The 27,095-nt window shown below is 38.2% G+C and overlaps 1 protein-coding gene across 3 annotated transcripts; it reads right to left on the bottom strand.

The window, feature by feature from the left end:
• Positions 1–854: 854 nt before the first annotated feature.
• Positions 855–27,095, bottom strand: srsf11 (serine and arginine rich splicing factor 11). 3 transcript variants are annotated; one of them, XM_078218454.1, is made up of 13 exons: positions 26,243–27,095; positions 22,359–22,492; positions 19,549–19,668; positions 19,126–19,235; positions 14,262–14,363; positions 12,295–12,341; positions 8,474–8,601; positions 7,606–7,687; positions 3,807–3,935; positions 3,546–3,629; positions 2,525–2,638; positions 1,921–2,074; positions 855–1,750 (listed from the first exon to the last, which is right to left on the bottom strand). In XM_078218454.1, the coding sequence occupies exons 3-13, from the start codon at positions 19,568–19,570 to the stop codon at positions 1,547–1,549; spliced, it is 1,176 nt and encodes a 391-aa protein (XP_078074580.1). In that variant the 5' UTR covers positions 19,571–19,668; positions 22,359–22,492; positions 26,243–27,095; the 3' UTR covers positions 855–1,546. The 3 variants fall into 3 exon arrangements, with proteins under 3 accessions (XP_078074580.1, XP_078074579.1, XP_078074578.1); XM_078218453.1 differs by lacking the exon at positions 26,243–27,095 and having other exon boundaries at positions 22,359–25,221; XM_078218452.1 differs by lacking the exon at positions 26,243–27,095 and having other exon boundaries at positions 19,549–20,145; positions 22,359–23,685.

Below are 27,095 nucleotides of genomic sequence, written 5' to 3'. Positions count from 1 at the left end.
AAATACAGTCAACCGATGAAGTTGCAGCTGGGCTGTAAGTGAAATCAGTTGCAGTACAAAGCCAAGTTGGTGAATTTTATGCATGGATCAGAGATTCCCCAATCTAAGCATTAACATTTCTTGGCAAACTTGCACATTTGTCAGGATTCAAATTATATCGTACTAGAAATTCAATGCTCAACTAAGTACATTCGATTAACCTTTTCGTCTCAGCTCTACCAGCCAATGAGAACACCACTTACTTCAGTCCTTACAAAGTACAATTCTTAATGCCAATTAAAATGATCAGCAAGCTCCTCTTATCTATCAGCAATTTACAGCTGAATACAGATCAGCAATGGTCCAGATTAAATCTCTGGTTTATATTGTGTTCTCAAACCAAGATATGGGGTGACAACTGGCCTCACCATCTAATTTGGGAAGAGAAAAGGCTCCTGTCTAGTTTACTTCCTGGATATGACTACTTGTGAACATAATCTGACAGGTGGTAATATCTTCCAAAGGACACTGTTCCAAAACAGTACATAACCATTGGTTCACACCTCTAGGAAAGACAGAAAGCAAAAGAAAAATAAGCCCTGGAAGTGGCTTTCAAAATCTTTGGCCAGAACAAGCCATTTAGCTGCTCCAGCTTGGAAATAAACAAAATGGGGGAAGAAACTTAATTAAATTTGTTTATTACCTTATATATAACTGGTTTAAATAGGAAAATCTTAATCCGCTTTCACAGTAGATTGACAAATTATATTCCATCACACATCTGATACATTTAAATTCAGGTTTTAAAAAACATCGAACATTTTCTTGAAGGCCTGACTAAAGAAGCTCTAAACAAAAAAAATGAGCAGGATCTGTACCAGGCTTTAAAATAGCTTTTATTATCAAAGCTCACATGTAAAACAGAAATGGTTTTCATAAACTGTACAAGACCATGGCACATATTGCAGCCAAAATTGCTAAACTGACAGACATGTCAGTATCAAGGTAAAGAAAACTATTTTCCTCACAAGACTTTGCACATTAAATCCAGTTTGTGCAGATGCCCACTCTTGAAAAATGTGCAATACACGAGTGATAAGTTGAAGAGCAGGGAATATCAAAGTACGTTTAGTAGAGCTACATACAAAAGCAGACAAAGCCACTTAAAACTAAGAATGCCAAATAAACAGTGAACTACAGGAACTCAAATCTACAGTCACAAGGCTCATAGGATATGTAACTATCTACATCAGTATTGGTTGAGTCTCTTTAGACAAATATTACACATTACTGAGGTTCCTACTCTCGTCAAGGAGATCCCTGCATACATTTCAGAAAAAGCTTCTTACTGGCACACCAATCTGATGTTATTAGAAGTGCAGTTTCACTTCCTGAACCAAGTCATCTGTACACCTCTTTCACAAACTGTGTTAAACAAGGCAGGTGCCAAGGTCACCACTTTCTAATTGTAGAAAATATAACAGAAGGGCGACACTTCAATTCTGACAGAAAGCACTGCTAAAAATAATCACTTCACATTAGGAATATAAATCAGCTTTCACTAAATTTATTCGCTCATGTCCATGTCTTCTTCATGGTGGTCATCGCCATTGACCTTTGACTCTTTAACAACATCTGTACTTTCTTTGTCGCTTGGTTGTGCTAACTCTTTCAGTTTTGGGGACACTCCAGATTCAGAAACTCTCTGCTCTTCCTTCCTTTCTTTTTCACTGTCATATCCTTGTTCCTCTTCATCATAATCTCTTGTAACCTGCATAAAGTAGGAAACTTTGAATACCGTTGTCCAATTCAATAAAGTAAAATTACCTAACTGAAATTTTGAACCTCATACTCCCATAGAACAGTAATGATTCAAGGCAGTACAAATTTATGAAAGGGAGATTATACCTTTTCTAATATTCTGTACACTTTCTGATTTACCTTCACATCTCCCTTTTCACTTTCTGCTTTTTTCTCCCTCTCCTTCTCTCGCTCTTTGTCTTTGCTCTTCTTCTTTTTGCTAGACGATCTCTCCCTTTCCTCTACTTCTCTGCTTCGGTCTCGGTCTTTGTCCTTTTTCTTTTCTTTCTTGTGCCTGAAAAATTAAATTGGTCGACATCTTCAAAGTTCTATTTAAGACAAGGAAAAGTGTAATTTTTCCTTTGTGGAGAAAGGGAAGGGAGGGGACAAAACAAAGAAAAGCAAAGCAGTTGAGACTTTGGCTTAATCTTTCATTGAAAAATATAATACTTCCAATACCGAACTAAAGTACCAGCCTACGTCACAAGCTGAAATGCTACTACAATCCAGACCTTCTAACTAAATTAACAATGTTACCGCTGAGCCAAACTACAAGCACACTGACGTTCTATTCATAACAGAAATTGATCGGGGACTTCATAGATCACAGAATGCCTACAATGCAGGAGGCAGTATTCTAAAAAGTACAAACTCCAACAAAGATGCATTTACATGAACTACACAGATATAGATCAATTCATTAATAGTAGTAATTTAAAACAAAGTCCAGGTCTGAAACATTTACCTTCTAGGGGATGGTGACCGCGACAGTTTCCGCTTGGGTGATCTTGACTTTTTTGGGGATCTTGAAATAGTCCTACTTCTTCTACGCCTTCGTTCTCTTTCTCGCTCTCTGTCTCTGTCAAAAGAAACATTTTAATTTTAGCTTTCTATTACTCTTGCATAACAATCCTGCACTCACGTGTCATATAAACACAGATCGCAACTATTTGCATTGCCCCAACCCTGCTCCCAGTTTATACTTTTAAAACAGTCAAAATATCACTCAACAATTTTTTTTCAAATAGGTACAAAGTTGCTAGAAAAATATCACAAGGTTAAGGTCTAAGAAAAATACCAATGACCAACATCAACAGCCCAGTTTCCAAAGTAAATTTCACTTTCCATTTGGGCTGGTAGGAAACTGCACTGAGGCGAGTCCTCGTAAAAAAAACTTTCCAGAAATAAAGTGCTGACCACTGAAGAAAAAATAAGAGATCACAAAGACAGCTGTAACTGCACAAATCATTTTACAAGTTTTTGGAAAATATCACAATTTCTTTCAAATTGTACAGTACGAAGTCTCAACACCAGGTTAAAGTCCGACAGGTTTATTTGGTAGCATGAGCTTTCGGAGCACTGCCCCTTCATCAGGTGAGTCACCTGATGAAGGGGCAGCACTCCAAAAGCTCATGCTACCAAATAAACCTGTTGGACTTTAACCTGGTGTTGTGAGACTTCTTACTGTACCTACCTCAGCATCTCCACCTCATTTCAAATTGTACAACAGACAAATTATTAAATTCTATTTCCAATTGGACATAGACATTGATACACACCAAATAGCACATTGCATTTCAATGTTATATGCCATTGAGCAACACAAGATCTTACCCCAAATGTTCCACTTGAGGTTCTAAAACACGCTTCTTTAGTGATCTACTAAATGATGGGAGCTGGAGAAAGAAATGCAACCCTATCTTCATTTTCTTTAACCCACATTTCCAAACCTTTTCTTCATAAAAGTGCCCTGTTTGAATGCATACCTGCTGGGACTGCGAGACCGCCTGGCTGTGCTGTAGCTTTTGGGGGGTGTTTTTGATCTTTTTTTCTCTTCCTTCTTTTTTTCTCTAAAACGTATTCAGGAAACAAAATTTTTGCTAAAAAGTGACTCTACATAACTTGCACAAACAGTTCAACTAAAAATAAATCCTTTAAAATCCATGTTAATTCAGTGACAGAAACCAGAAGAATTGTAACAAATTGCTTACATAAAAAGCAAAAATTGAAACAAATCTGTAACAAACCTCGACTTTGATATACTTCTCGATCGCCTTCGCTCTCTTGAGCGCGACCGTCTTCGTCTTGGACTTCGTGATCGCCGCCTGCTCCTAGACTTTGAATGCGAACGCCTTCTAGATCTGCTCCTGGAACGCCTGTTAAAAGCATATGCTGTGTCAAGTACAAATAAACCTACATCACCATAATGTAACAAAATGTGTTTAAAGAATAGATCAACACAAATAATTGGAAAGTAGAAACCACTGCTTAAAGCAAATTATAAAACACAAGCTTAATCGTACAAATGGGTTAAACTTGTAGTGTGAACATCAACTTCAAACAGGTGTGACAGAAAAGGCTATTAGCTGGAATGTTATCAGATGGAAGGTCTTCCAAGCTAATCATTCTTAATTATAATATTATCAGAGTGCAAAGTATATTCTAATGAAGGAAAGAAGAGCTGGGGTCCAGTGGAAGAATAGAAATGTGAGATGTCAAACTAAGACACATTTAGAACAGTTAATTACTAAAGAAGTTACTCAAATATAAAAGTATCCCAATGACTAAGGTTTGACGTGTGCATCCTGACGGAAAATAGAGAAAAAACAGCAGTGGGTGTGACCATGGAAATAGCACATGCCACTGCACTCGTTTATAGACTAGCTGTTCTTTCGTAAGTTACTGACAAAACTAGAGACTATAATGCTGAATGAAATATCAATTAATCAAGGCCAGCCTGAATGAATTTCTAAAGGGCCGATCGACCTACCTTATGGAGTTCTTTGAAATAGTATGACAGAGAAAAATAGTGGACATAAGTTCGCATAACTTTAAGAATAGCATGGGTGTTGAAAGCCCCGAAAAACCTTCAAAGCGGAGTGGTTTAAATGCAAATAAGAGAAAAATATGAACGTGCAATGTCTTTGCTAAATGCCTGCAAAATTGGAGCTGGATAAAATATTTCTATATCAAGTCTGCTACTGTGAAAATTTACAATGAAAGGAATAGACTAAGCAACTAATGTGGGTATGTTTCTCTATCAGACCAGAATCTTGTATGTCAAAATGGTAACAGGCATAAAAGCCTGCTTATGCCACAAGTTTGGTTGATGTAAAACTGAGATTGTGTAAAAGGTTATTGAAACTCTACACGGATCATCAATTAACCATGGTCAGTTTAGCTCAGTCAGATGGACAGCTGGTTAGTAATGCAGAGCAATGCCAACAGAACAGGTTCAACTCTAGTACCAGCTTGAGTTTATTCATGAAGGCCTGCCTTCTCAACCTTGCCTGTTGCCTCAGGTGTGGTGGATCCTCAGTTTAAATCACCACCAATCAGCTCTTCTCCTCAAAGGGGAGAGCAGCCGATGGTTATCTGTGACTATGGTGACTTTACTTTTATGCAATACAGGTGATAAAGTGCACAGAATGATACAACATTTTGTAGTTGTCCAATTAATTCCACTCAACTGCTTTTCCACCTGCCTAGACCATGTAAATGCCTTAGTTTTCCTAACATAGGTACTCAAAATTGGACATAATACTCCAGGCAAGATCAGCCAGAATTTCAAAAAGGTTTAGTGTAACAACTTTATTTTTGTACTCTCATGCGCGAACAGCTTTCTATCCTCCCACTTACAAAGATTTTTATACCTCGTGTCTCTGCACCTGCAAATCGATTAAAACTGTACTATTCAGTTTATATTGTCTCCCCTCATTCTTACAATCAAAATGCCCTTTATGGCCAAGTCAAGATGATTAATATATATTTAAAATGAGCAGTGGTCCTAATACTGATTTCTGGGGAATACCAGTATATACTTCACTCAATCTGAGAAACAACCATTCACCACTACTATTTTCTGTCCCTTAGCTAATTTTGGACCTATGCTGTTAATCCTTTTAATGCCACGGGTCTCAATTTTGCCAAGTTTATTTTGTGCTAATTTGCTAAACACTTGCTATCCTACTGTTGCTTCAAGTAACATTTTTTAGCCCATGCTTTTCCAAGTGATCATTAATTTTATTCTAGACTACAATCTCTTACATTTCCCCACCATCATAGGCTCATTATTTTCTTTTAAAGTCAGGAATATGACATATGGAATCCTTCAGTCCTCTGTCAACACGCTCATTTATGGGGACTGGAAAATTGGGGCCAAAGTCTGTCCAATCTCCATTCTTACTTCCCCTCAGTAATCTGGGACACAACACATTCTGTCCAAATCAGGTAACCTTTCTACTTTTGAGGACCAAAACATTTAACAACTTCCTCTATTTTTGAATCTAATATTATCTTCTCCATACTCTTAAATTGACAGAATGCACCCGTCTTCACAAGTACTCGCAAGTATTGTGCCAGCTCTTTCACTGAAACATGCTCCATTTCATTTCCCAGAAATAGATCCAGTACTGCTTCCTTCTTCATTGGACCAGAGAAACCCACGACCTCCACTGCCTACAAGAATAACGGGCAGCAGATGTGTGGGACCACCACCACCAGCTCCAACTTCCCCTCCAAGCAACACAGCACATGGAGGTGTTGGCATAGCCAGTGGCATCTACATACCTTGGAAGAATAATATTGTACACATTTCAAGTCTATTCCCCCCTCTTTTCCCCGTTACTATCCCAGTCTAAGTCACCCATTTTTACTTCTCCAGTTCTCGCATTTCATTAAATTTGCCAGCAAATTTAGTCTTCCAACTTGCAACATTTTTTAATGACCTACATTATACAGACAACTCCACTACTGTTCCTTATTTTAAAGAGTAAGTCTTGGGATCCCTCAACTACACCATTCCTCGCCAATGTTAAAACAGCTTTTCACACCCGCACTTTTAAACTTTCATATCGTCCCTGAATACCTTACAGCCTAGATATTGAATTCTTAATTTGCCACTTTGAGCAAGGTCTGTTATTGCCAACTTGAGCACGCGGTGCACCAATCTTCATTATGCTACTACATGCACTCCAAACATCTTTGGACTGCTTTGCATTTGCCCGATCTGATCCTCCTTTATTTCCAAATTATTCTAGTATTATTTGCCTCTTCCAGTCCTATGTTGAACATCTTACTTCTCTCTATAATTTCATCCTTCTCCCCAACCCCTTGCCATAAGTTTAAATCTTTCCTCACAGCATGGTAACCTTCCTGCAAGGACATTAAATCTGGCCCGGTAGATCTGCAACCCATCCACCCTGACCCATATCTCAAGAATCAACCCCCCCCCCCCCCCAAAAAGTCTGGCTCTACTTATTTAGACACGTTAATTTTTCTCATCCACTGCTTTTAGTCAATGTGTGGCAGTGGCAGTAAATCAGAGATAACTACCTTTGAGGTCTTGCTCCTTTAAATTCCTCCTGTGCTCCTGAAACTCAATGTAGGACTCCACTTTTTGGCACTGTTATTTGTTCCCACAACTTCCTGGCTGTTTCACTTCTGCATTCACGACTAAATATTGCCTGCATCTTAAATATCACCTGCATCCTCTCAATAATGTTCAAACAAATGAACCAGTGTCTGTAAAACACATGAATACTCACCTGACCTGTCCGCCTATGCACCCCCACCCCCCACTGTATCCCGAGGTATATTTTGTTTCATACTTGCTTTATTATTGGACAAAATAGACCCAAGTTATTGCAAGTCAAACATTTTAAATCTGCACATCAGCAAGGAAATGTATTTGTTGAATTCTCACCATGAGCTTCAGTAAACAGACAAACTGAGTTGCCACAATGTGATAAATTGCTCATCCAAACCACCACCCTTTCCAACAAAATTCTCAATGTAAACAAGAACATTTCCCTTATTCTCACTCACCTATGCCTCGATCGGGAACGGGACCGCCGCCTGCGTGAACGAGACCTCGATCGAGAATGTTTCCTCTTGTCATCCTTTTTGTCTGAAATACAAAAGCCAAAATATTGTCAGAATTCAAAAGTAACAGAATATACAATGCCACTGCTGCTTCAGTTAAAAAACAAACACATGAACCTAACAGTTCATAGAAAACACATAGGATTTTGGTATTAGTAACTTAAAAGTATAACACGAACCAATTTAACATGCACTGCAATACTTGAATGAATCCAAAGTGTTGACACTTTCCATGCTAAGAACATAGGTTTTTTTAAAAAAAAGAATCACCTGCTAAACTTTAAAAGACCCTGGAAACAGCCAACAAACATGGCATTACTTGGAAATATGAAGTAGTCATTTTTGTTGCACTGTTGATGCCGTTAAATGTCTGCTATTGTTACCAATTGCATTCCATTCACAAAATAGAAAGCTTAAATGCCTATGCCAATATAGTTGATTTAAGAGAGATGTTAGTTGCCAAAATATTGAATACATTCTGCTTTCAGCTATCTGCTATACTGAAATATACAAGAATTCAAGTTACTGCACTGACCAGTAATGCACCCATAGCTTATTAATATCAAGAGAGCTTTGATGAGAAAATTAACAATTGAAAAAATTGTTACTCAATTAAACAAAAGCACAATTTTTTATGTTACTACACGGAGGACTTTATATCAAGCTATGTCCACATAATTAGCACAATATGGATATTGATCCAACTGTTATACAAAACTGAACACAAGACAAATGTGGCTCTACTACACCTTAACTCAACTCTATTTTAAGTCTAAGCTATATAAATATAACGTCAGATATAATATATTACCAGTTTCTATAGCCGCTGAGATCAGTGACTGTGCTTCTTTAACTCTCTTCATTGCTTCTTCGATGTCCTTTGAAGAGGTATCAGATTTCAGGGCTGGACTCACGATGGCGCCTGCTGCATGGTTTAACCTGAGAAAAATAGTGCCGCTCGCTAACCAAAACTTTTTTTTGCAAAAATCTCATTTAGGATTACATTCAGCTTTTAATTTACAAATGTATGAAAAGGAAGGCAGGATAAAACAATATGGTTATTAAATGGTCAATTCACTTAATCAGCTGGGGAAGAATTTCCAAATAGTGAACAGATTGGGAGCACAAGTTTATTCTTTAATAGCTAAATGGTATTAGTTTCCAGATTGACCACATTATGTTCTTGCTAATAAGGTTGGACAGTGCTGTCTTATGGCAACCTAGCTGGGATGTCCCATTCACTAATCAACTACTGACATTTCCTTTTTCAAGCAGGTCTGGTCTGTTGAAATGGTTACTGAGCCATACAAGCTGCTCAGCTCTATCCAGTCTTTATGTACTTAAACGCCCTTTGGAAAATATGAAATATGCCACATGATCAAGTGGAGGGAGAAAAATACCAACATTTTCAATTTCAAATGTCTCTTGAAGGCACCAGCATTCACCAAGTTGAAGTCCCTCAGCTACCAACACTCATATTTCACCAAAATATCCTTGTGAGGTGTGGATGAGGAACAGACTATTCTACCACAAAAGTACCACAACAAATCCTGTTCTCACCATTGCCTATATATGTATACACTTAATATCAGTGGCTAGCAGATAGCAATTACAAGTAGGAAATCTGGCCATTTTTCCCTTCCCTAATGCAGAGATGTGGAGGACAGCAGTGCTCTTATGAACGGGCAATTGGAGAGATCAAGAGTTAAAGAGAGCTTGAAGAGATTGATAATATACACTGCTTGCTTAATCTAATTGGATGCTTTGATGAAAGTAACAGTGAAGGTTGAATGTAATGTTGTTCTCCATACTGATTAAGTGTTTGACAATGTACCATTTAAAGGCTTATTAGCAAAATTGTGGTTCATGTTTCAACTAGGATAAAAGGTTTAAGGATAAAAATCAGCGAGTTGTGGCAAATGGTTCTTTTTCAAACTAGAGAGTGGCAGACAGTTCCCCAGGGGTCAATACTAGGATCACTTTTTGACACAAGTAAAAATATTGGAATAGAGCAAAATTTCATAACTTTCTGATGTTACTAAATTTGGGACATGTGGCAAGTAACGAGAATACCAATTGTATTGTATTGATTGTAGCAGGCCAGGAGAATGCGCAGTCAAATGTCAGATGTAATTTAATGCACAGAAGAGATGAGTTTTAGCCAAACATAATCTAGGACCAGGAGTCACTGTTGGGGTCAGTCATTTAGCATGGAGACGAGGATCCCCCCCCCCCCTCCCTTCCTCAGAGGGTCACGAGTCTCAAAAGACAATGGAAGCAGAATCTTTAAATAATGTCAAGGTACAGCTAGATAGATTCTTGATTTTTGACTGGCACGGTGGCACTGTGGTTAGCACTGCTGCCTCTCAGCGCTAGGGGCTCAGGTTCAATTCCTGGCTTGGGTCACTGTCTGTGCAGAGTCTGCATGTTGTCCCCGGTCTGCATGGGTTTCCTCCAGGTGCTCCAGTTTTCTCCCAGTCTGAAAAACGTGCTGGTTAGGTGTATTGGCCATACTAAGTTCTCCCTCAGTGTAGCCGAACAGGCGCTAGGCAACTAGGGAATTTTCACAGTAACACTTCTTGCAGTGTTAATGTAAGCCTACTTGAGATACTAATAAATGAACTTTAACAAGGGAGTGAAAAGTTTGTAAGCAGGAGTGTGCGGCCGAGGTTACAATCAGATCAGCCATGATCTTATTGAATCGCGAAGCAGGCTCACAGGGTTCAGTGGCCTACTACTGCTCCTAATTTGTACATTCGTAACAGAGAGGGGAGAGGTAATATAGACTTAGTGGCATAGTTCTGTAAGTGTGCAGCGACAAAGGGACCTGGGGGTGCATGTGCATAGATCTTTGAAGGTAGCAGACATATTGAAAGATTAATTACCAAAGTATATGGGATATTGAGTTTCATAAATAGATGTATGAAACAAAATGCATTAAGATGAACTTTTATAAAACTCCGATTAGGCCACAACTAGAGCAGTGTGTCCAGCCCTGGTCAGCACACCTTAGGAAGGATGCAAAGATCCATAAGAGGGTGCAGAGTATTATCAGATGGTTCAAGGATGATGGATTTTGACTACAAGATTAGGTTGGGGAAGCTGGGGTCATTCTCCTCGGATCAAAGACAGGGGACATATGATAGAGGTGTACAAGCTTATGACAGATAAAGTAAACCAAGAAAAGCTGTTGCTATTGTCTGATCTTAAATGTTTGGGCAAGAGATGTAAAGGGAGATGAAGTACAACTCTTTGATGAATGTGGTAATGACCTGAAATACTGGTTACAAAGGGGGATGGAAGCAGAGGCAATCAATCATTAAAGAAATAAACTGGATGGGCTCTTGAAAATAGACTTACAGGCTAAAATGGGGAATGAGAGTAGCCTTTTTCTGCTGATGAATAATAGAACATAGAACAGTACAGGCCCTTCGGCCCTCGATGTTGTGCCGAGCTTTGTCCGAAACCAAGATCAAGCTATCCCACTCCCTATCATTCTGGTGTGCTCCATGTGCCTATCCAATAACCGCTTGAAAATTCCTAGTGTCCGACTCCACTATCACAGCAGGCAGTCCATTCCACACCCCAACCACTGAGTAAAGAACCTACCTTGGACATCCCTCCTTTATCTCCCACCATGAACCTTATAGTTATGCCCCTAGTAACAGCTACATCCACCTGAGGAAAGAGTCTCTGAACGTACACTCTATCTATCCCCCTCACCATCTTATAAACCTCTATTAAGTCGCGTCTCATCCTCCTCTGCTCTAAAGAGGAAAGCCCTAGCTCCCTCAACCTTTCGTCATAAGACCTACCCTCCAAACCAGGCAGCATCCTGGTAAATCTCCTCTGCACTCTCTCCAATGCTTCCACATCCTTTTTATAGTGAGGTGACCAGAACTGCCCACAATATTCCAAATGAGGTCTCACCAAGGTCCTGTACAGTTACAGCATAACCCCACAGCTCTTAAACTCAAATCCCATTAATAAAAGCTAACACACTATAGGCCTTCTTCACGGCTCCATCCACTTGAGTGGCAACCTTCAGATCTGTGGATATGAACCCCAAGATCTCTCTGTTCCTCCACATTCCTCAGAACCCTGCCGTTGACCCTGTAATCTTCATTCAAATTTGTCCTACCAAAATGAATCACCTCGCACTTATCAGGGTTAAACTCCATCTGCCATTTTTCAGCCCAGCTCTGCATCCTATCTTTGCCTCTTTGCAGCCTACAACAGCCCTCCACCTCATCCACTACTCCACCAATCCTGGTGTCATCAGCAAATTTACTGACCCACCCTTCAGCCCCCTCCTCCAAGTCATTGATAAAAATTACAAATAGCAGAGGACCCAGCACTGATCCCTGTGGTACACCGCTGGTAACTGGTCTCCAGTCTGAAATTTTTTTTAATGATTAGCACAGACCAGGAATTGAGCCTGGAATATTTTGTGTGGCTTAGAACTACAGCAGAGTTTACCCTCAGTGGCAATTGGAGAAGCACCCCCCGCCCCTCCCCAAAAGTATGCAGGAAATTATCCCCTGCACCTAAAATGAGACAAACAGTAGCAGACAACATTGATGCCTTCCTTCACTGGATTAATTCAACAATAAAAACAATCATCTGACTTACTTTGGATCAACTTGAGTGATGAGCTTTAAAAGCTGATCTGCTGTAACCTGAACACAAAAAATAAATATTACAAGATATACAAAATATCTACTAGCATACTTTGGAAATAAAAAGATATCACTGCAGAATGTTAAATTCCAGGCTTGACAACTATGATATAGGAAACACTCATTCCCAGCTCTTCGCACAAATTCCTGATGAAATCTTCTTTTCAAAGTTTCTACCTCAATTTATTTCACTTGCTGTAACAAGTTTCTTCTCTGCATTTGCTTTGGAAAATTTATGTTTGTCATTAGAAAAGCATGAACAACGCAGATCAGCGGTTCTCAAATTTACTTACATAAACATACCCTCTCAAGGGAACAAAAAAAAAGGACTAGGCTGAAAGAAGTGAGACGTAAAAGATGGCAAACTTTTCCCTGTCTTTTGCAGCAATTGTACCAAAGTCTTTATAGATTCCAAGTACAGACCCAAAACATGCTCTACTTATTAAAACCACACGAACACCACATCAGGAATAAGCATGCAGAAGCTTAATGGGATACATGACACAAGCCTCATTTAATTTCCAGTGACAAATTATTAACCATTTTCCCAGATGATAAGATGCAACTTGCACTTAGTCATTGGGGATATAGTACAAACTATACTTATGTTGGGGAGTTTTTTTTTATAAATGTTTAATTTACAGTAGTGCCAACAAGATTTAAAGCTCAGTTACTGGTTGACTCCCCGTTACTGAAAGTTTGCTAACAGTATATCACGCTGAGAATACAGCATTGAAACAATATCCACTGGACCACCACAAATGCAATAATAGGTCTTGGGCAATGCCAAGGGCACAGAAAGTTGGATATTACATGTCAACATTTTTTATTCTTTCATGACATGTTGGCATCAGTGGCAAGGCCAGATTTGGTACCCATCCCTAGTTGCCCTGGAGAAGATGGTGGTGAGCTGCCTTCTTGAACTGCTACACTTCATATGGTGTAAGTATACCCACAGAGGGAGTTAAAGGATTTTGATCCAGCAACTGTGGAAGAATGGCGATATGGTTCCAAGTCAGGGTATATGTGATTTGGAGGTGAGCATGTAGGTGAATCTGCTAACCCTTGTCCTTGAGGTAGTAGATGTCATGGGAATATCAAAGGAGATTTGATAAACTGCTTCAGTGCATCTTGTATGCAGTACACTTGCCATTGTATCATTGTAACTGGATATTTAAAGTGATGGATGGAATGTCAATCAAGCGGCCTGCTCTACCCTGGTCAAACTTGTCCAGGCAAATGGAGAGTATTCAATCACACACTAATAACTTATGGAATGTAAGTGTTGCTGGTTGGGCCAGCATTTACTGCTTATCCCTAATTCCATTTCATAGAGTCGACCACATTTCTGTGGGTCGAGTCACATGTCGATGCCATTGATGTCATGGGGAGATAGCCAAAGTATGGTCACTGTGTAGTGTGAATTCTAGATTTATTTGCTATGTCCTGTTACATTACAGTTAAGTAGTTCTCAACAACCATTTTTCTGTGATGCATATAGAAAAACACCATCCTGTCAGGACAAGCAGATCATTCATCAAGAGACACCGTGTAGTGATAAGGAGTAGTAGGCCAATTTTTCTTCCAAAACCCATGAAATTCTGGGAACAATTATAGTGTCTTTCTTACTACTCGAGTGAGTTAGTTCAACAGTTGACTTCTACAAATCCCACTGTTTACATCTGGATGTATAGTAGTTGGAGGCAAGTGACTGAGATGGAAACTCAGTGGCTCTATAGCACAACTACAAACGCAGTAGTGTAACCAACTAAAAGTGGTTTTGCCTGTTGACATCCATCATTAAGAGAAACCGGCTCCATTAATAGGAAGCTAGACTACTGATCAACATATGGTACAAAGTCAAAATAGCAGCCAACTGCCATCTTAGCACTCATTCCATTACAGCTACACCACACTTACCTGTGAATTCAAGTTTGTTCCTGGCAGTCCAAGTGCAGCAAGAGTTGGGTCCAGACCAGGATTAACATTCCCAAGCGTAGCAGCCAAAGGAACACTGCTGAGCTGGTTTAAAGAAAAAGAGCTGCCTGAACAAATTGTTTGTGCAAAACCTTTAACTGAAAATAGCCTTTAATGTTTTATTTCCTGTACTGCTCCAAAGTATTGCAAGTGAGTGCATATTTACATTTGATGGAAGTCTAACTTATGGATAAATATATCCATATTATTTGAAACCAAAAGAGAAAACGCTGGAAAATCTCAGCAGGTCTGGCAGTATCTGTCAGGGGAGAAAAGAGCTGACGATTCGAGTCCAGATGACTCTTTGTCAGAGCTCAGCTTTGACAAAGGGTCATCTGGACTTGAAACGTCAGCTCTTTTCTCCCCTTACAGATGCTGCCAGACCTGCTGAGATTTTCCAACATTTTCTCTTTTGGTTTCAGATTCCAGCATCTGCAGTAATTTGCTTTTATCCATAGTATTGAAGACTGTTAATGCTCTTTTAAGAAAGGTCAGCCTCTCTCGTCAAATAATCTTTGATCAAAAAAAGTAAAATTTGTGCCCTACACGTACAAGATTGAATTCAATCTCAACTCACTCACCTTCCCAAGTGTTTATCAGCATCTGAAGTAAAATACGAAATGGAAAACACCAATTTACAGTTTGATACAAATGCAGGGCTCAAAAATAAAACATGGGGCCTGGATTTTGTGGTGACAAAGGCAAAACTGTCAGCACTTGTCTTCATTATTCCACTGAAAAATGGCAGCAGATATAAATTCCACACATGCACAGAATAACGCAGAAATCCAGAAGCTGCTGTCAGCGACCCTACCCTTCTCTGGAGGGGAAGTTATTTGAGCTTCTATCTTAACCCAATGTAATCATTCAAATGTTCATAGTTAAAAAATAGTATCAGATATTATGCGCTTATAATTTCCTGGTTAACTGAAAATACTTCAATCTTATTGGCTATATATCTGCTTGTTTCTGCAAAACAAGCCATCCCCCAACTAGGTACCAGATTTAAACTACCATAGGGAAAGGGGAAAACCAAAATTGCTAGATCTTTATCAACCTTTGTTTTTTGCAATCAGTGGTGAATGTACTTGCATCGCCACTGACTGCAAAATCCAGCCAATGGGAATTCAAATAATCTCAAACTATTAGATTAAGATATTTTGAAGCAACGCTGATGACTGTTGCACATTTTAGTCTAAACTGCATTTAGGAAAAGTGCTATGGAATTTTGAGAAAGTTAAGTTTATTCCCAAAAGTTCAAAAAATAATCACTATCTGCTTTAGAAGGCAAAAGCATTTTCTAGTGCTATCACTGGGATACTAAGTATACTGGTGCCAATATGCAACTAAAAAGTGGCACTTTATCCAATGTACTTTCATATAGTGCAATACATTTCGTGTGTTATTATTTCACTGTTGAAATTGCTTCCAAGTATAATATACATAAATCAATACACCCAACTTTACATATTAAAATTCTTTCCATATATTTAGAATAAATATAAAAATTGCATTCTTCACTTGGTGCTAACAATAAAAAATCCCATGCAATTATACTTTATCAACTGCCCCTACCCCAGACACATCAATTTCAATGCAAATTGAAAATTTTCAAAAAATATACACAAAAAAGACACCTTCATGAAACTTACAAAAAAAGATGGCGAGAATGTTTGGGTCATCTAAATTGTTCCTGGACTCTCAAATCATAAGACACAAATTCAAATTTGAGAAATAAGTCTGGGAATTTCCCCAAATCCCATTCTTGGTACAGACACCAACCTTCAGGACCTAATACATAGTTATATACTACTGCTAATGGGCAAAGTTTCGCTCCTCTTAACCATTAATTTTGATATGAAATCAATTGATAATCTGAGGACATGGTTTCAGAAGTCAAACTGCAAGAATCAGGTGCTGATCATTGATATTTAATGTAAAACAAAGTCAGAGCTATTGTCTGATAAGTGAGCACATAAGATATTTCCCAAAAAATATTTAAAATCTCAAACTGAATGTTACTGCAGCTAAGAATACTTCCAACTTTGACACAAAATCTGTTAAATGCCTGCCGCAGACAACATAATTAAAGAATGAATTCCACTTGTTTTAATTATACCAACTGTAATTTGAAGAGAACAATGCTAATTAACAAAAGTTGAACTTTACAGGTGAAATAATTCCACCTTACTTTTCTTGGAAATATATTAAGGTAGAAAAATATGGACAAGCAACAAAACAAAACCACCCAAAACGAGCATTTCTGTTCAGCCCAAAAATGGAGTACTTGAAAGCATAACCAACAATGAAACTGACATCGATGCAAATTAATAACTTCATATAGTAAAAGCACAGCTAGATAGCAGTGATCATAACACGATTGAATTTCAGACTCAGTTTGAAAGAGAAGAGTGGGTCAAAGGCTAGTATGCTGAACTTAATAAGGGCAATTATGAAGACAGCTGAGAAATTAGGTTAAAGGATAAGTTAGCAGAGATGCAGCAACAGACACTTGAGATATTTTGTAACCATCAGCAAAGATACAGAGCAAGACAGACCCCAGGGAAAAGACATCAATGGGCAGCTAAGGAAGTTAAAAGGTAGCATCAAATTAAAATAAAGTGTACAATTCCACAAAAATTAGTTGGATTAGAAGATTGGACAGGATATTAAAAAAAATGAATGGCAAAAAAAGGAGGGAGAAATTAAGAGTCCAAGAAAGTTAATTAGAAATATAAAAAGGCTAGCAAGAGTTTCTAGTTATTTAAAAGGTAAAGTGAACATTGGTCCACTACAGATTGTTTGGGGAATTAATAATGGAAAATGGTGGATGAACTGAACAGATATTTTGCACCCATCTTCACCATAGAGGGCACAAGTAACATCCCAGAAGAGTGTGTGTGCACCAAGAATGAAAGGCAGGGAGGAACTTAAAACAATTACAATCACCAGGGCAGGATAACTGAGAAAATGATTAGAACTAAAAGCTGACAAGTCCCTAGATCCTGCTGAACTTCATCTGAGGGTCTTACAAGAAGTGTGTGCTAAAATAGTAAATGGATTGGCTTCAATTTTCCAAAATTCCCTAGATTCTGGATAGGTCCCATCAGATTGGAAAATAACGAATATAACATCTCCATTCAAGAAAGGAGTCAGCCAAAAGAAAGAAACTACAGGTCAGCTAGCTTAATATCCGTCATAGGGAAAATGCTGATTTCTATTATCAACGTGGGGTACTCATGGTATGGGGGGGTAACATATTAGCTTGGGTACAGAATTGTTTAGCTAGAAAATAGTAGGCATAAATGGGTCATTTTCAGGGTGGCCAGATGTGATGAGTGCAGTGCCACAGGGATCAATGCAAGTGCCTCAATTATTTACAATCTGTATCAATGACGGGACTAAATGTATGGTTGTGAAATTTCCAATGACACAAAGATGCAAAATGTGAAGAGGACATAAGGGGCGGAACTTGCCCAAAAAATTTGAAGAGTCATAAAAATCTGAATACAGGTTCTACACCCGTTTTGGGGTGCTGCGATCTTCCCAGTTTTTCTTTTTATTTATTATTCATTTGTGGGACATGGATGTTACTAGCTGGCCGGCATTTATTCCCATCCCTAATTGCCCTTGAACAGAATGGCTTGCTAGACCATTTTAGAGGGCAGTTGAGTCAACCACATTGCTGTGGTTCTGAAGTCACATGTAGGCTAGACCAGGTAAGGACAGCCAGTCATGCCCTGACCACCCGGGAGCTTCAATGGCCTCTGATCTCCCCGGCATGGTGTCCGCTGGTGGAGACCAGTAGTGATTCTCACCGATGTGGAAAGTGTCTGGGAGGCCAGAAACAGCTGTCCCAGTCACACTACTAGGATTGAAATTCAGTTAATCCTGCGCAATTGGCTTTACAACCAGCGATCTCACTGGCAAAACAAGACATGGAACATTGCGTGCAATGCCGAACCAGTTTGTGCCGTCCTATATGCAAGCTGACCAGTTTGCCCTGCTGAGCAACCAACGCCGCGAGCTGGTAAGATCGTGGCCAAAGGGATATAGGTAGCTTAACGGGACAAAAATTTTAACAGATGAAGTACAACTTGGGAAATTGTGAACTCGTCCACTTTGGCAGGTTGAATAAAAAAGCAGCATGTTGTTCAAGTAAGGAGAGATTGCAGAACTCAAGGTACTGACTGATCTGGGTGTCTTGGTGCATCAATCACAAAATTAGTATGCAGGTACAACAAATGATTAGGAATACAAATAGAAATGTTGTCGTTTATTGGAAGGGGAATGGAATATAAATGTAGGTATACTTGGCTACAAATGCATATGATAATGATGAGACCACACTTACAGTACTTCATAGTTATGATCTCATTTAAGAAAGGACATAATTCCATTAGCAGTTTAGAGAATGTTAATTCGACTGATTCCTGGATGAGGGGGTTATCCTACGAGGGAAGGTTGGAAAGGTTGGGCGTGTATACATTGAAGTTGACAAGAATGGTGGGTAATCTGTCTGAAACATACAGGATTTGGCTGCAACTGCCAACTTTGAAATTGGGCATGTTAAGTAGTCAGGACTATATGGAAATGGGGGGGGGGGGAGAAAGAGATCAACTGACAGGAACGTTTCATCAACAATCTTAATAGCTTCAGGATTTGCCACCACCCACACATTATTAGATCACTTTCCTATGCTGCAATTTCAAAATAATTAAAAGAAAACGCTGGAAATACACTTCAGATATTAATCCCCTTAAAATTGAACTATTTGAACTAATTTTCAATTGAACAGCTGACTTACTGATGTCAGAGGATTTGGTGTAGGTAAGAGTCCACCTCCAGGCAGCAGACCTGCCACTGCATTAGCTGGTGCCAACAGAGACAAAGCCTTAGATTCATCAGGAATGACTCCTGTAGAAAAATTCAGATCTGCATTAGAACAAACCCACACAAGTTGATACATTACACAAATACACCCAGCAAAACAAGGTCTCACTGTTTCAGCACCTTAGCTTGTAGAAAGTACACTTATAATCTTGCTAAAATAGATTTTATGTTTTACTAATTACAACTGAAACCTTTAAACTTTTAGAATGAAATGTCATAGATGTAAAATTTGATTTTTTTGCCCTGAATCTAAAAATCAGTATATACTATAGTAAAAAATAAATAAATATCACAATACACACTACTTTTTTTTGTAACACTGCCAAGATATTATCACCTGTACTCGATTTTTTAGTCATGAACCAAACGTAAGCAAGCACAGTCGGTTCTCCAGGGGTTGTGCTCTCAACTTTTCAAAAGATGTTTTATGAACAAGCGACTCGTGTCGGCTGCTTCACTATAAAGCACACAGAAAAATCAAGATACACAAGACAAAAAAAAGTTTATGATTTAGGGACCAAAATCATGAAAAAGTTCACTATGACTTGTTTAGAACTTACCATTAGACAGGAGAAATTCATGAACAAGCTGAAACATACTGCTCATTATATATTAAATGCTATTTTTTGTGTAAGTGAACCACTTTTTTTTTGCAATGTTACTAGATATCAATTTGCCACTGTGCCCCAGTGCCCCATAATCAAGAGTGACATTCTGTAAATATATATATACACCAACTGCATTTCTATCCTTTACAGATAATAGTAATTATCAGCACTGCATGTATAAAGATACTGTGTAGCACCTCAGCAAGAAAACATACAACAAGTAAAGGACACTTAAGAGAAACTGGATTAGCTGCAGAAGGCAAAACTGTTGGGTGGTATTTTCAGCAGGGCCTGGTAAATAGGTCTGGCTGAACCAGGGAAAAGAACTGTAAAACACAACAACAAAAAAAGAAAAACCACTGTTAAACAAAGGCAATGGTTCCACTTTCTGTACTGAGCAGTGCTGATAAAATTAACAGAATGCACTTAGCATAGCGTTATCAGGGTCGTTTACATCACTGAGATGCTACCGACTGTCATAACTAAAGGATTGTCTTTTAAATGATTTATGAAATCTATTACGCAGTTCATATGTACCTTTGGCGTTCATACTCAGATGGAAGAGGTATTTGACAGGAGGGAAAGAACAAAGAAAAAGGGAAAAGGAAAACAGACAGAAGAATGAAAGACAACTGACAGCCATTGTCTACCAGTAAACAAGAGATCCGACATGCTGTAAGTCCTTTTTCAAGCTGAGCACGTTATTGCACATATTACTTGCTTACCGTGTTTCTTGATTGTATTTAGCTAATCCAAATCTTCATTACAGCACAAATCACAATCACACACAAATTATATCATGCAAATAAAGAAACCTCTACAAAGGGCCCCAGAAAAGTTAGATTTTGATGTGCATAGTACACAGGGCAATTGGTACTTAAGTTTCAATTCTGCAAAAATGGTAATATTTAAAAAAATATTAATTGACCAATTTCTCTAACCGAACCAGAAATGTTTTAATCTTAACCAATTCCTTAAGTCACTTGGCTTAGTGCACCAAAACTAGGTGGCATTTTATTAGGCCAAGCATTTTCTTATTAATGTAGTGAGCACTTTGGGGAAAAAAAAGGAATTTTGCAGTTTAGTCATGATGTACTAACTGATCTAGAGCCCTGAGAGAATTTTATAAAAAAATCAGTGTAGTATAATGTGTGATTGCAGGTACCATAAAGCAGGCCATTTTGGCTTACACAGCCTTCTGTTGCCATTCCAAGTGGATAATTTGATTTATAAATTGAATTGTTACCAATCACTTTCTAGTCTCATACAAGCCAAAATAAATTGTGCCAAAATTACCTACTCTATAGTACGTTATCCCTTTCAATATATTTCTCTTTTAGCCTGCCCTTAGTTTGCTGAATTCTTTCCTTCATAAAATCTAAACTGGATAACATCAAAGCCTAGAAATATAGAAACAGTGAAGAGAAAAGGTAGTTAACAAGAACAAATGATTACAACAGGACAACACATGGGGACTCTTATGCTTGCTGGCCTTTTGTAAATTGCCTAGAATCCCCTGTCGCTGCAGAGGACCCACTTTTTCAGTCATCAGGGAAGGGGCTCTGCAACTGCCTTCTCCACTATAAAAATCACACACACAGATAACAGAGAGAAGAATTTATTATTTTGGGTGATACTCTGGGTTTTATGAAACAATATGGTTATTAAAAAAGACAACTCCACCTTCACAAAAGCACATATAAAAAGCTGGATTAACCAACTTTTTAAAAACTTTAGACTAAGTTATCCCATCCCGTTAACAACCCTTGGTGTACTGCATTAAAAATAAATATTGTTTTGAAAATACCCATATGAATTCCAATAATAATTAGAACGCCAATAGCGTCACTTATTACCTCCATCTTAAATTGGGTTTCTCATACAAAATATATAATTACTTCCAAATTTGATAGTATAATCAAGTATTTTTGTTATGTTTAGCTAATTTCAATAAGCTGAAGCATGAAAATCATTTAAGTAAATATTAATGCTACAGTGTATTACTCAATTATAACACTTTCAAGATGGATGATGGTAGGGAAATTACAATTAATTTGAAACATTTAGTATTTGACACTATATCGAGGTATATTATTCTAATGTGTGACCTCATTGTGTAATTACCAATGGAAAGACAATAATGTGTGCTGTACAAGTTTGGTCTAACAGCAAACCCAGAGCCAAAATGTTATCTAATAAATAAAAATTTGATGTCAAAAGTAGTTAATTTTTATATTGCAATCCATCTTTAATTGCAGCTGTCCTGTCCATAACTGTCAGTCCCAAAATTTAATCACTAAAGGATCCACTGAAGTCAGTCAGAAGTTAAGACAGTTTTCCTCAGAAATGTCTCAAAATACACTGCAACTTTAACATTTTACAGTTTTGTAATTAATGATGGCAGTACACCAAAGGTTAATGCTTCACTATCACTAATAACGTTTAGCATGCCGGTACACTGAAATTTACTGAAAAATGTTCCAATGGGTACAACTGAGGTTATAAAGGGCTCAAAAAACTCAAGCAATAAAACACAAACCTTCTGTGTATGGTACAACTATCAAAGCTCTGTCAATGAAGACTGTGTTTGTCAAATGCTGCGCCACTCCCACAGCGTCAGGATCATGAAACTTTACGAAACACACACGAGACGTCACTGGCAAAGGCGATTCACTAAAAGAAAAAAAATCAAAACATGATTGAACCTTATATAAATACTGAAGATGATTGCTACAACAGATCTTACAATTTCAAATTTTGCCAAGTGCATATGCTTCAAAACAGTCTCCTGTCAGAGTCTCTGCTCAAGTCGCCTTTGTTACCTAGGGGCTCGCAATTCCAAATAACCCCACAGAGGTCACTGGGAAAATCTGTCATTGGAAAAATGTTGAGTCCATTATAAAGGATGTAATAGCAGAGCATTTAGAAATGCACAATATATTCAACCAGGAGTCAGTATGGCTTCATGAAGGGGAAATCATGCCTGACAAACTTACTAAGAATTCTTTGAGGTGCAAAGAGCAAGATAGATAAAGGGGCTCCAGTCATTGTAATTACTTGGATTTCCGTAAGGTGTTCAGTAAGGTATTGCACAAAAGGTTACTTAATAGGATAAGAGCACATGGTGTTGGGGTATATACTGGAGAATTGGAGACCAAAATAAAGACAGAGTTTGGATAAGAGGAACATTTTCAGGTTAAGCAAGTGGGCAAAGACTTGGCCGATGGAATATAATGTAGAAAAATGTGAAGTTACTTTGGTAGGAAGAATAAAGGAGTTGATTTTTTTTTAACATGGAGACTGCAGAAAGCAGAAGCACAAAATCACAAAAAGCTATCATGTGAGTTTAGCAGTTCATGGGGAAGGCAAATGGAATGCTGATCTTTATTTCAAAGGGAATGGGAGTATAAAAATAGGGAAGCCTTGCTAAATCTATACAAGGCACTACACAAAGCACACCTATACAAGGCACAAAGCACTTAACCGGAATACTGTGAATATTTTTGGTCCCCTTATCCAAGGAAAGATATACTGGTATTTAAGGCAGTCCAGAGAAAGTTCATTAGGTTGATCTGGAGTATGGAGGGATTTTCTAATGGAGAGGTTGTGCAGGTTGGGCACGTACTCATTGAAATTAAGAATGAGGGGCAACCTATTGCAACATATAGGATTCTCAGGGGGCTTGACAGGTAGATGCTGAAAGGTAGCTTTCCTTTGTCAGAGAGTCTAGGACCAGAGGTCATAATCTCAGTAAGGGGTCAGCCATTTAAGACAGATAAGGAGGAATTTCTTCTCAGAGGGTAGTGTACCCATGGAATTATTTACCGCAGAGGGCTATAGATGCTGGATCATTAATTATATTCAACGCTGAGAAACAGACAGATTTTAATTGAGTAAGCGAAACAAGGGTTATGGGGATAAGGTGGGAAAGTGGAGTTGAGGTCCATATCAGATATGATCTTGTTGAATGGCAGAGCTGTCTTGATGGACTGAATGGCTTACTTCTGCTCCAATATCCTATGGTTATAGAGGCTTACAGCATGGAAACAGATCCTTCGGCCCAACTTGGCCATGCCACCCTTTTTTTTAAAAAACCACCACGCTAGTCCCGAATGTCCATGTTTGGCCCATACCCCTTTATACCATCTTATCCATGTAACTGTCTAAATGCATTTTAAAAGACAAAATTATACTCGCCTCTACTCCTACCTCTGGCAGCTTGTTCCAGACACCCACCACCCTCTAAGAAAGCATTGTCCCTCTGGACACTTCTGTATCTCTCCCCTTACCTTAAACCTATGCCCTCTAGTTTTAGATTCCCCTACCTTTGGGAAAAGATGTTGACTATCTACTTTATTTATGCCCCTCATTATTTTATAGATCTCTATAAGGTCACCCCTAAGCCTCCTACGCTCCAGGGAATAAAGTCCCAGTCTATCCAGCCTCTCCTTATAACTCAAACCATCAAGTCCCGGTAGCATCCTAGTAAATCTTTTCTGCTCTTTTTCTAGTTTAATAATATCCTTTCTATAATAGTGACCAGAACTGTACACAGTATCCCAAGTGTGGCCGTACCAATGTCTTGTACAACTTCAACAAGACGTCCCAACTCCTGTATTCAAATGTTCTGACAATGAAATTAAGCATGCCAAATGCCTTCACCACCCATGACTCCACTTTCAAGGAGCTATGAATCAACGCCCTACCATTAACTGAGTAAGTCCTGCCCCAGTTCGATCTACCATCACCTCACATTTATCTAAATTAAACTCCATCTGCCATTCATCAAACTACTGGCCCAATTGATCAAGATCTCATTGCCATCCTAGATAACCTCCTTCAGTGGCCACTATGCCACCAATCTTGGGTGCCATTTGCAAACTTACTAACCATGCCTCCTAAATTCTCATCCAAATCATTAATATAAATGACAAACAACAGTGGACCCAACACCAATCCCTGAGGCACACCACTGGTCATAGGCCTCCAGTTTGAAAAACAACCCTCTACAACCACCGTCTTCTGTCATCAAGCCAATTTTGTATTTATCAACATTTAGCAACCCCTACAAAAGGTGACTATAAGAGAAGTGAAAATGATACAACCTCTTTAGCTAAGAGGCCTAAAACTGTATAAGCATTTTCTCCTTGTTGGAAAGATCCATAGTTAATGTATCAATATCACCCAATGCTCAGTGAGGCAGAACTGCAGTTCTGGATAGGAAATATACAAAGAAAGATTACCATAATTTGTAATTAAAGAACTTTGGCTCACCAGCAAGCAAAAGATTTTGAATGCAATTTTGGAACAATGTCACAATGTAACTGAGAAGAAAATTTAAATGTTCTGCTGGAAAAAGAAAACATCCATATACATTTTTTTTGAAAACGTTTTGTGTCATCAACTGAAAGTATCTGTCAGGAACCAAACCCAAGCCATCCAAGCTTTTATTAAATACTTTAATTTAGTTCAATGTGAGGCCTTAAACCTCAGGGCCCCTTTTCTTCTCATGAGCAGCGAATGTATAATAGCAGCATCATTTCACAAAATTATTTTCAGCACTCACATGGCCACACTATCAGATATCTTCACATCACTTCAACCAAAACCTCATACGATCTAAGTAGTACAACCAACAGTCACTCCTCAAAATAAACAAGTCATTAAACTCTGTGTATTTCTTCTGTACTCCTTTGCTTTTTGATTTTTAACCCTTTGTTTTCCATTTCTTCCTTTGTCTTTCTCCACCAGATACTAAAGGCAAAAATAGCATGCAGCTTTACTGTAGCAACAGACTCAACAACAGTAGCTTCACCTAGCATTTATTATTTTACCCATTTTATTCAGCATACAGCTACAAAAGCTTCTTTTGTGTGCCATTCACTTTCTGATACCCAAAGATCTGGATGCAGATTCAAGGTTCCAAATTGGAACAAAAATCTCACCCCTCAGTTGGTACAAAGCCAGAAATTTGAAACTTCCCTTAGCGTCAGATTACCATCTCCATCCATCTTGGATGGCACCTCCATAATCACCTGGTGGCTGTTTAATATTTTCAATAGAAAGTTGGAAGAAAAATTAAGGTCACTGAACATTCTATTTTCCAAAGCTTCTTTCGTTGAGATACTCCAAAGAATCTTGCAACACTCGAGTTTAAAAGAAATCTGTAACCATTGGTTACCTCAGGTAACCATTGCAACATACAAATTTAAAACAAAACTGGGACCCTGAAGGAAAGAAACAAAAAGGTCAGTCTAACTGGGGATGGCACCATGAGAACAGTGGAACCATCAGGAGATAATTTCCGGTTTTGTAATTGGTATTCTGTGCTCAGGTTTCTTTACAGTAAGCATAAACAAACAGGAGGCAACTTTTCACTAAACTTCAAAATAACAGTACTTTATTTTAAATATGGATACATACTTGCAAAATTCAATCAAATTTAAAATATCAGCGGCTTTGCATTTTGGTACAGGTTACAATCTGCAACAGTTACTTCACCAGGAGGTTGTCTAGAGTATGAGTTGCACCTGGAACTTTTGAATTTATGCTGAATGGATTTACAGAGAAAGCAAAAACAAACGCAGACAATCATGAACAGACTTTTAAAAAACATCAATTGATTTTATAATTCCTGATCAGAGCAGTACTTCCAATATATTAGAAGTAGCTGTGGAACATTCCCTATGTGAAAAAGTCCAAGTATTGAAAATATATTGCTTGGTCATTATGATGCATTATAATTTTATTAGGTAAAAAATGCAATAATCTGTTCATAACAAACATTACAAAACTGCAAACAGTTACACAAGCATAGTATTGACTAAAAGTTTTGCACCACCTTAAATATCAAATCTGTGATTTGTAATAGCTAGGCACAAGCATACAAGTTCTTACCTTTGTCATTAATGAACAGTCCAAACATCACCACATTTAAAACAAGTATCCAGATGTCAAACACACGGATTTTGCAAAAACTAAGTGGATTTATCTGTATGAATATATATATGTAACTGTAGTACTGTTCAGTGAATCATTAGATTTGTAACATTATATTGAACATATTAATGTATAAGAAAACATCTGTTCATGTAGTGCCTTTTTAAGTCTTAGGGTGTCCCAAAACACTTTACAATTAAAGAATTTCTTCTGAAACACAACCTTGTGTTGTAAATAAACGTGTTTATAGGAGCAAACATACATCATGATGTAGATTATATACACAAATGAAAGCAAAGGACTGGACTGAAGGAAGTACTTAAATTTAGCAACAAGA

The sequence above is a fragment of the Mustelus asterias genome, chromosome 8, assembly GCF_964213995.1.
Source record: "Mustelus asterias chromosome 8, sMusAst1.hap1.1, whole genome shotgun sequence".
Taxonomy (NCBI): Eukaryota; Metazoa; Chordata; class Chondrichthyes; order Carcharhiniformes; family Triakidae; genus Mustelus; species Mustelus asterias.
The sequence above is the reverse complement of the archived record's forward strand: the minus strand, read 5'-3'. Positions and strand labels throughout refer to the sequence as shown.

What these genes read in the sequence shown, in the direction of transcription:
- srsf11 (XM_078218454.1), bottom strand. Translation starts at nt 19,570, where the DNA reads ATGACTAAAAAATCGAGTACAG. An exon ending in GACTAAAAAATCGAGTACAG is followed by an intron (nt 19,236 to 19,548) that starts GTGATAATATCT and finishes ATTTTTCTACAG; the next exon opens with GAGTCATTCCTGATGAATCT. An exon ending in GTGAAAAGGGAGATGTGAAG is followed by an intron (nt 1,751 to 1,920) that starts GTAAATCAGAAA and finishes TACTTTATGCAG; the next exon opens with GTTACAAGAGATTATGATGA.